Source organism: Drosophila gunungcola, chromosome 3R (assembly GCF_025200985.1).
Source record: "Drosophila gunungcola strain Sukarami chromosome 3R, Dgunungcola_SK_2, whole genome shotgun sequence".
NCBI lineage: Eukaryota > Metazoa > Arthropoda > Insecta > Diptera > Drosophilidae > Drosophila > Drosophila gunungcola.
Window position 1 is genome coordinate 21,624,724 of NC_069139.1, and position 10,593 is coordinate 21,635,316.

At 41.2% G+C, this 10,593-nt stretch overlaps 1 protein-coding gene across 6 annotated transcripts; it reads right to left on the minus strand.

The window, feature by feature from the left end:
• Positions 1–491: 491 nt before the first annotated feature.
• LOC128254926 (periostin) lies at positions 492–10,446 on the minus strand. 6 transcript variants are annotated; one of them, XM_052984318.1, is made up of 10 exons: positions 10,321–10,446; positions 9,820–9,924; positions 9,074–9,139; positions 6,043–6,158; positions 5,225–5,366; positions 3,513–3,704; positions 3,164–3,449; positions 1,914–2,382; positions 1,162–1,844; positions 492–1,100 (listed from the first exon to the last, which is right to left on the minus strand). In XM_052984318.1, exons 2-10 carry the CDS (start codon positions 9,888–9,890, stop codon positions 615–617), a joined length of 2,511 nt encoding a protein of 836 aa, XP_052840278.1. In that variant the 5' UTR covers positions 9,891–9,924; positions 10,321–10,446; the 3' UTR covers positions 492–614. The 6 variants fall into 6 exon arrangements, with proteins under 6 accessions (XP_052840278.1, XP_052840269.1, XP_052840306.1 ...); XM_052984309.1 differs by having other exon boundaries at positions 6,043–6,161; XM_052984346.1 differs by having other exon boundaries at positions 6,043–6,356.
• Between the last annotated feature and the right edge of the window lie 147 nt (positions 10,447–10,593).

Consider the following 10,593-nt stretch of genomic DNA (forward strand, 5'->3'; position numbering starts at 1 on the left):
TTTATAAAAAAATTGAAAGCAGCTTATAATTCGTTGAAATTAACTTTTCAATGTATTGTAGTAAAGGATTTAATGAGAACGATTTTTTTAAGCCATCCTAACTTTGTATTGAAATAAAAATGTTTTTAAAATCTTATTTTTTTGTGCAGTTGTTTAAATCACTCTTTTTTTAAAAATATTTAAAAATATTATACCAAAGATAAATATTTGTCTTATTTTTTTATAGTTTGGGCTTCACGAAAATATAAACAAACCGTTTAAAAGTGGCTTCCAAATTAATTTTAGTTGCCATTTCCATATGATAATAACTTAAATTCTTAGGCTGTGACTATAAATACATATATTAATGATCAGCAGCTACAGTATGTTCTGCGATTGGAGAAATTTAAGCAAGGTGAAAAAAGTTATAAAATCCATAGCCTTCTAGGTGTGCAACATTATTGTAGTGAGTACCGGGTATCTCAAAGTCAGTTCATTTGTTTTTAATACTATTTATTTTATTTATCAGAGAAGATTCTGAGCTTGTTGTGGCTTCCAATCAATTGACAAATCGTTAAGAGTAAGTATAAATATATGTTTATATATCATATGCATGAGATAGGGACGCGCACCGCTCAGAAGAAGACGTCGAAGTCGCCCTGGGGCTGATAGCCAGCTCCGGGGGGGATCAGCTGGGGTCGCTGCTGCTGGCGCTGGGGCCGAGGCACGATGATGTCGTTGATCTCGTGCAGGATGCCATTGGTGGCCACCACATCGCACTTGGTGACGCCGGCATTCTCGATCTTGGGACGGCGGTCGCGGGTGATGCGCAGGTGCTGGCCGGAGATGGACTCGATGGAGCGGACAAATGGCCAGTTGGTGGGTATAATGCCGGCGCAGCAGACCACGTCCTCCACGATGTGGGTCTTGACCAGGGCCATGGGATCGGAGGGCTTGGAGCCCTCGCCCGACTCGCTCAGCTCCTCGAAGACATCGTTCTTGGGCACCAGCAGAGTGAGACTCCTCGAATTGTTGGACAGCAGCTGGGTAAGATTAGCCTTGCGCACCAGTTCCAGGAATTTGCTGTAGTTGGGATTAGCCTCCAGAAGCTTGAGCATGTTCTGCACGAAATTAAACCAAGTTATAAACGGGTCTGATCAGGGAAACCAACTCAGGACTTACGTTCTTGGGTGGCGCCAGGGCACGATCCACCTGATGGAGCACGGAACCACAGCTCTCGTCGTCGAAGTGCACCAGACGAGCGCAGTTGACCGTGGCACGGTTCATTACGTCCGAGAAGAGGGCATGCGTGGAGTAGAGGTTCAGACGCACACTGGATCCCGCCACGGTGGGCAACGATTTCTCGGAGAGGTCACAGGTCTTAATCATGGGCTTGACCACATGGTAGTTAAGGAACTCCAGCAGATCCAAATTGTGGTTCAGCAGCTCCGGCTGCTCCTCCAGCATGCGGGCCCACTCCGTGTGCTGCAGAGCCTTGTCAGTGGGTGCGAAAATGGTCACGTTGTCCAGATCATCGAACTGATCATCAAAGCCGGAGGCCTCCAGCAGGCGCTGGAAGATGGTCAGGTTCTTCTGCGACATCAGCGATGTCATGGGCAGCGCAGACTCCGTGGGCAGGATGGTGTCGATCACGTGCAGGACACCATTGGTGCCCATGATGTCGGCGTCTATGATTTTGGCCAGATTATTGATGTAGATAGGAGCGGGTCCAGTCTGATTCGCAGAGAGTTGGGTGCGGTTCAGGAGCAGGGGCTCTCCCAGCAGATTGTAGGCAGTCGTCTTGGCACCCGGAACAGTGGCCAGCGAGCAGAAGGTGAGGTCCAGCAAGTGGTTCTTCAGAATGTCTAGGGTTTAAGAAAAGGCACGTTTACTTACATCAACTAATTGTGAACATATTTCTACCCAAAACTTACTCGAGGCACAGCCACGACCCTCCTTGAGAGCACGACGCAGATGTGGTTCCAATTTGTCGAAGGCGGCGTCCGTGGGCACGAAGATGGTCACCGGCTTGTCATCCTCCAGCATGGCACGCAGATTGGTCTTCTCCAGGACGGTGCGCATGATGGACATGTCCGCCCGCTCCCTGATGATGTCCATTATGTTCTTGGTCAGCGGCTTCAGCACTCCGCCCAGGGTGTGGACGAGGGCCTGCTCCGACAGCTTGTCGTGCTTCTCGATGGGCACACAGTTGGCGGCATAGCGGTAGGGCTCCAGGCCCAAAGCCGCCGGCAGCTGGTAGCTGTTGATGCGAATCCTCTGGTCGGGCAGCTCCGTCTGCAGCAGCTTCTCGTTGGGCACATCCTCCAGCTGCACTTCACCGAGAACTGCGTGCAGTTTGTAGATGGAAGGCTTGGAAGCCTCGGTCTTGGCATCTTCAACATTCTGGTATAAAAAAATTGAAGAGTTAATATATTGCATTTGCTAGCTTAATCATTTGTTCAGTCAGTTCGTGCGCTCAAGAAATATCCTTAAATTAGTAATTTTTGTTCAAAGGCCATTTGCTTAAAAAACATTTAAAAATTTACAAACTTAAATAAATTTGTATTTTTAAAAACTTAAAATTAAATTAAGCAGGATATCAAAATGTTACCCGAAGTGTTATTTTTGAGGACGACTCAGAAATTTTCAAATTCGGCTCAAATTTTTAAAAGCAAAATTTTAACTTAATTGAAAAAGACAAGAATGTATGTATATACCATACACCAAGGTATTTATGCAAAACAGATTAAATCTCAAACGAAAGTTTGCGTTTTACAGAGTTAATATGTTAATATATGGTTTCTCAAAATTTGTTTACACTGTTAAAAGAAACCTAGTATTGCAAGTATTTTGTGTTCAATTTAAATATTTTTCGGTTGGATTTTTATCCGTTGCAGTTTGTCTGAAAATGTAATTTAAATGTAAGTCATAGCTATCTTAAATCAAATAGAAAAAAAATGTTTGTAATCTAATATTTTCTACATTAACTAAATTTTAAAAGCATAACACTTAATACAATGAATTAATATTATTAGTAATAATATTTAATTTAAATATTTAAACTAAAATTTTTAACTCATTAGCCAGATATTTTTTTTCTTTTCTATTTTGGTATCAGTGTGTCATTATCTTCAAAGTCCCGACATTGACAAGCAAACTTTATAATGACTAAAGGGTTACTCACGTTCTCCTGCTGGTGGTGACCGCGGTACTCCAAGAAGGCCGCATCGTTGGGCACGAAAAGGGTCACCTTCTTGCCACTGCCTCCGCCCAGCATCTCGGCCAGCTCGCCGGCGGTGCGGGCGCTCTCGAGGAACTGCTTGGCACCCATGTCACTGGCCGTGGCTTCCACGTCCTTGATGTCGATCTTCTCGCAGGGCGTTGTGAAATCGGCGTTCCTGGGGCGTCCATATCCGTAGCAGCACTGGCGGGTCAGCGTCAGCGTTTTCTTCTTGCCGTTTTGATTAACGCTGAAAGGGGGGAAATGTTCAATCAACATTCAATGTTTGGTAATTCCCCCGTAGTCCGCTTACATCTTTGTGCAGACGTGCTTGTTGGGCTTCTCGGCGCAGGAGTTCACGCTGAACTGGAACTGGCCAAAGAGTGGGGATCGCACCACATTGGTAACGCCATCACGTTCCTGGCCAAAGGTGTCCACTGTTTCTTCAGCCTCCGTCTCAGTGGCCACGGTCTCGTCTTCCTCCTTCTCGGTGCACACATTGGGGCTGGCCAAAGCGAAAAATTGGTTATTGGTTAATCATTTGTTGTGGTAATCTTTGGGGAAGTCGAACGGATCACTGGTACATGGCTTCAAATTGAGCTTTGATTGAATCATTGGTTTCTAAGCACATAAGAGTCTACTATTTTCAGTTGGTGTTAAGAAAAATCAATAAATTAAATAAAACTTTTCTGGATATTATCCTTTGTTGATTTTAGTTTAGGAGATTTGGAAAGTGGCTAATAAAGTTGCATAAATAAATATATATATGTATATTCATTTAATAACATCCTAACACTACAAGTACATTCATATTTTTGTTGCGTTAGTCAATGATTTAAGAAAAACTTTATTGCGTAATTTAAATAATTAAAATGGACTGCTTAAATATTGAACATATAAAAGATTACAATTTGAGTATATTCGTATTTATTTCGTTATTAAGTACAAGTATTCCCGTTGCTAATTTTTCTAGAAATTCTTTTTATACGCTTCTCTAGGCAAACCTACAATTTCAATGCTAATGAGTTAGTTATATATCAGACGTGCAAATCGAAATGTCAATGTACCATGTGCCTATAATTCTGCACCAACCCTATATAGGCACGTATACTTTCATACCCATATCTTCGAAATCAATCAAACTGTGTCCAAGGCATATATACGTATATCAGTCGGTTCATCAGCACTCGCTAACCGAGTGTTTGCCAAATGGATTTGCACAATAATCCCTCATAGAAAGCATAGTTATACTATACAAACACACTTCTATATAATTGCGTTCGTGTGTTGGATTAACAGCTTTGCCAGTCCATCAATTCAATTATGGGGACGATGAGACTTGTATTTTGGTTTTTGAATGCGAACTCATTGTGCGCGTAATTTTTTAGAAATTTCCCACTGAACCATAGATATACGTATCTACGTATATAGGTTTTTATGCAGCTAATTTTTCAATTTGCCACATCTCTTACTTTCATTTTACTATGCCCACAACAACGAGTTCATCGCTCACTGCAAAAACGGCGACGAGTTGATTTCACAATTTAGAAAAGTGCAAGCTCGGCTCTACAAACTATATATTCGTGCACTTATCCAATACAATAAGCACCATATATTCATTCACTTTTCTTATATACAGTGCCCAGCTGCTTGGCAATTAATCAAAGCAACAATCAAGCCCTAGAAATGTTTAGCAGCCTCAGCTGGCACCAATCATAGATGGAAAATTATTTAAGTATTTACTATTTAATTGATATGCTCGATTGCCCCCACAATGGCGATAAGCCAGCCAACTTTACACAATTAAAGAATACTATTGAAGACACAATACGTTATACAATCATATTTAATAGGTCGAATGAACTTGACATTGTGCTCTCTTAATTGCCAAATGCCAAGAACGGCGAAGCCAGTCCCAGAATCACTCGAGTGTGGTGATTAGGAAAGACGCGAAATTACTGACCATAACCGGGGAAGTTTTCAGCCATTAAGAGGAGGCGTAAATTCTTGATCGATGGTACTTACCCCTTCCACCAGGGCTCCTGGGCAGCGCCAAAGCCGAAGCCGCCAAACGAATTGAAGAACTCATTGCCAAAGAAGGGGAACGACTGCTGGAAGAATATGGCCGGATTCGGTGCATTCACATCCGTGGTTATGGTATCCACATCTGCGAAATGAAGAAACTCAATTAAAACCACTTCTTAATGTCATTAAATAATAAACTAAAAATACATTGTAATTGTGTGCCTCAAAATAATACAAATATAATATAAAGAGGCAAAAAAATTAAAGTACACTTTGCACTGAAACTTCATATTAAATGCTCGTAAACTTTTTTGGCACACTGTATAAGAATATTTTTTTTTTTTTAAGTGTATAATTTTTTTGTATTTAAACGGACTTGAAATAAAAAACAAAAGTATGATTTATTTTGTATACCTATCTTAAGCCACAACTTTATATTGAACAAAAATTAAATATTAAATTAAATAGGTTCTTTTAGCCTCAACTTAAAGAAAACCTTTGCAGAAAGATGAAAAACACTATTTCTTATAAAAACTTTAAGCTGACAATAGCAGCTAGAAATTTTTTTGGATACAAAATTGTAAGCTGAAAAATGTTTGCAACTTCTTGTACCATATTTCGCGTTTTAGATTTAATTTTAGATTTTAATTCAGATTTAATATAAGATTTAATTCGATTATTGAATTCATTTAAAAGGTTTGGTCATCATGTCTGGCCCCAAAAATAAATGAAATTAAAAGATTATTATACCCTAACTTTATATATTTTTGAAAGAAAATGATAAAATAAAATTAAAAGGCATATATTGCACCACTCACTGAAGGGCTTCTGTTCCACACCCGCTGGGGTTTGAGCTGGGACGCTGGCTCCCGCCTCCTGGCGACCCTGTGGCGACTGCTGGTGCTCCAGGGGCACGAACTCGGTGTCGAATTCGCTGCTGAATAGTGGCAACAGGTGAGAGGTGTGGAGCTGTTGGGCCAGCGGGGAAGGGCCGCCGGGGCCGTTCCAGACGCTCGCCATCCGCTGCGAGGCCTGGGCATGCAGTGGATCTAGTGGCTGGAGTGGTGCGAGTGGCAGGGGCGCAAACGGATTGCGATGCAGCGGCAATGGGTGGGTTAGGTGTGGCATAAAGCTGCATATCGGTGGATCGGTGGGGTGGTGGGTGTAGAGTGATGTGGTTAGTGTTACTGTATGCTCGTTGTGTGCCGATGTGTGTGTTCATTTCATGCAAATTCCATGGCGAGCGGAACGAATCGAAACGGAACCGGGGCCCAATAATTCATATGCCTTCGTTGTTTCCTCACATAAAAAAGAAGCTCAGCTCTACCCCTACAAAACTAAATATCTCTATGCCTGAGTTTGTGTAGTATATATGCTGATCGTGCTCATTGTTTAGCTTTTTTTGCGCAGCATTTACTTGAGCCGCATATTAAGCACCTCCCAGTCAAACTCTATATTGAATCAAATGAAAATAACTTTTTAAGTGCCGAAACAATCGCTGAAAAAGAGGCAAACAAAACTTGAGAAATGTTCCTGCACTTGTCATCCATCAACTGAGATTTATGTCAACGGACTTCGGTTTTTTTTCTGGGTCTCCCAATGCATTCCAAATCTAGACTGGGATGTATATATTATATATATATTGAACAAGACAAAATGACTCAGACACTTTCTATGAAGACTGAAGCGTTAGCCAACTTACAATTTTTTTCCGCTGCGGGTCATTAAAATTCGCTTCGCGGGAGCTAATTAAAAAAAGTTCATAATAAGTGCTAAATGAGAAAAAACAAAACGAAACTAGCAAGAAATAAATAATAAAACTATAATGCCCGTAAAGGCAAAACGTAAACAATTTGTGCGCTTGCTGACTTTGAGATTTAGCACTTCTGTGTCTCCGATTCTCTTCTGGTTGGAGTTCTGCCTTAAGGTGACTCATCCGGGCGGGACGTGATCGGAAGGGCTCCAATCGGCTTGGTTATTCCAGAAATACAGACAATTAAAGCCGACAGTACAGAATTGAGGATTGGCTACTTGCCCGATGAATGAGTGCCTCTTTTTTCTTTAACTTTTCATTTGTCAGATTTGCTTTAAATCATTTCTGTGATTTATTTTGAGAAGTGTAAGAACACTTGAGCTTGAATCGTTTTAAAGTCCATTAATCAACTGATCATTATAATAGACAATACATAAAAACTTTACAAAAAAGTTAAAAAGTGTTTTAAAAAAAAATAAAGAGTGTTCTAGTTTTTAACTTTCTGAAGCAATCAAATATTTGTGTATCCTTACAGCTTTTCGGACTCTTAATATAAATGCTTATTAACTGATGAATTCTAAAAGTTAATATTTTACATTTTCAAAATAAACTTAAAGTTGTTTTTAGGAACATTAGATAAAAACCCATTCTCAGCTTTTCAACTGTGAGAACATCAAAAACAAAGCTTTTTGGACTGTAAATATAACATTTTTTACAACCATTGATGCATTTATGTTAAATATATAAAAGTATATCACCATTGGAGTACGTTGATGTGGCAATTTTATTCTATAATGCGGTACAATAAATTATGAAACACCTTTCTAGACTTTTTAGTTTATGAAATTCACAAAATGAATGATTAATGAATATGTTACAAATGTATTCCGCTGTTCAACCATTTCATTGATAGCGGTAGAATGCATAACCAATCTGTTTAACGAATGATATTTGTAAACAAACTAAATTCTGTCCGCTCGAAGCCAGAGCGAAAGTCATTGGCCACAGACCAGCAGAAGGGACTGAAAGCGAAGGCAGACCGGTGGCGGTGATGAATCAGAGACTTCCAGGGAAATGTTTACGCCGAGGGCAGAGATGGCTATGGCTGCCCAACCAAATGGCTGCCTGATTTAATTAAAGCGCAGCCGTGGCAGGCAGAATCAAAACATTTCGAGAGCGTAAAAGCGGGAAATGCGAGACAAAAAACAAAACCAATTGTGGGTGACCCAGTTCGAGGGCAGATTATACAGTTTTTGGGGTAGTCTTTAGCCGGCGCATTACCTGCCCACAAAATGGCACTTAATGCCGTGTCAAATGTCAATTGCTTTCAGGGCCAAAACCGTTCAAGAATTGTGTCAAAAATGAGCCCTCCGGCGGCCTGAACTCAAAGGTTGCAAAGTCAGTCGAGTGTGGCGCGGCTCGGAAGATCGGAGATCAGAGGAAGAAGATGTGGATGTGGATGTTGAGGTTGCCCAAGTCCCGCGGTGTTGCCCCACTTAGGTTGCACATTGTTCTCTTGCGATGCAGTATCTTTCGCAAAAATAAGATAAATGCAAGACAGCAAAGACTCTGATCGTGGCCTTTTTACGTTCCCAATTGTGCCGAAGAACCGAGTTCGATGGGGAACAGTCAGACAATCTCTTCGACTCAACAGTTTCAGTTTTAGGTTTATCAATTGAGGTCAATACTCGCGCCGGGCTTTGGACTTTCTTTCTAAGGGGAACTTTTTAGCTTTTTCAGCTCCCTTTCGCCCCTTTCCGCCTCCACCAACATAAGCCACATTTCGGTCAACTTTATTTGCAGTTTCGTTTAGCGGGCGAAAATTTCTCCAAGAACAAACAGGGCTCGCTGTCTGAGATTGGAAATGTCATAAAAACACTGAACCCGGTATTAACCAACTTTTATGAGGTGTCATTGGGCTCGTATAATATGCTTACGCGACTAAATATTGAGACTCGAAAAGAATTTTAAAGTTGTTTCACTTGTAGACTTCTTTGTTTGTGTGTTTGCTTTGGTAAGTAGTTGTGAATCTGGAATAGTCTACTGGGGAATGATGGGAGTCGGCAGTTAGGGTGCTGGGTTTACTTATAGTTCACCTGGACTTATCAGAGGATTCGGGAGAAGATTCCGCCGAGTCCTCGAATTCAGCATCGGAGCTTGAACTGGAATTCAACGTATTGTTTATTGGGACGGGCTTACTAATAATAAAGCGTAGGGGAAATCTACCAGTATGGGTACTACAGGTCTTAAGCAACTAACATCAGCGATTATAGTTCGCAGTTAGTGTGGAACCCTTACAACTTAGTGACTAAAAATTTATTTATATATAGTTGTATTATAGTTTATGTTCTTGGATGTGTCATTTGCATGTCAATATTGTTTTAGTGATATTATTTATCGATTCAATTTAGGAATCTAGTTAGTCATTATTTGTTTTTGTTTGTGATTGATGAACAAATTTTGAATTGGGTAATTAAAGCTAATTAAGTACTTTAAAGGCACTTCAAATTAACAAAAGGTAATCTAGCAATTAAAATTAAAAAAAATTGATTCTATTACATTTTTTCAAATGATTCAATGATATATGGTATGGGTTTAATTCATTTTTTTTGTTTTTAAATAAGTTTTAAATGTTTTTTTTTTTAGGAACCCATTAAGTGTACAGGCATTCTTAGCTTTTCGAATGTGTTCCGATAACATTAAACATATAGTTCATGCCTTATCAGAAGATGTCGATGTATGGTTACCAACAAACCCGCAACGTAAACAACTCAAACTACGTGAAATGTGCATGAAACGAACGCTTACACAGCACGAAAAAAAGTGTGTGGTCTATACTCACTCGCCGTAGAATGGAACCGCCTGGATCTGGATGGATCCCAGGAGGAGCAGGCACGCCCACAGCCGTAGCATGTTTGGTATCACAATCTTGAGCCTCAGTTGGGAGCTAAGTGCGGGGAACAGAAATGAGACACGCTGAAAGTTGCTATAATCAAGGGAGCTGAATGGCTGGATGGATCCGAGAAATTTTCACTGCACGGTGGAAACAGCTGGGGCGGCCAGCGGAGACCAGAAAATACAGGTTTTCCACGCAGCGGTGCACTCGCGTATGTAGGTGACTGATTTTGGGAGTGAGAGCGACGGCCGAAGAAGAAACTTTTCCACTGTCTCCACGCATTAATTGCGAATGTGCTGCCACTCACATGTAATTATTGTCAATTGTCTTGTTTTACGAAAATTGGCACACACTCAATTATCAAATGTCTCTGGCTCCTGGCTCCAGCAATCAGCTACCGAGACTACAAAAATAAAAATAACCAAAGCACTCAGCACAGGCACTCACGAATTGGTAAAAGGTTGCTTGATCCGACGATGTTGCCGCTACAAGTCGCAGTTTAAAACTAACTGCCCAAGAACGCCGAGCATCTGGTATTTATAAGCTGCTCTGCCGCTGCCTCGGTCGATGCCTCTGCCACTGCCTCTGCCTCTGCCGACGTCAGCGCCTGGAGATCGGAGAAGCTTTGGGAGCTCGGCTTGGGAGAACGGAGAGAACTTTTGGGGACGCTTTGAAGTCGGGTATACCTATGTACGATGCGGGTGGTTGGAGGTCCGAATA

Bases quoted from the DNA above. Each gene is read 5' to 3' on its own strand.
- LOC128254926 (XM_052984346.1), bottom strand. From the start codon at position 9,890: ATGCTACGGCTGTGGGCGTGCCTGCTCCTCCTGGGATCCATCCAGATC. The intron at 5,367-6,042 runs GTGAGTGGTGCA...TTCATTTCGCAG, and splicing joins TGTGGAACAGAAGCCCTTCA to ATGTGGATACCATAACCACG. The intron at 2,383-3,163 runs GTGAGTAACCCT...TTTTTATACCAG, and splicing joins GTCACCACCAGCAGGAGAAC to AATGTTGAAGATGCCAAGAC.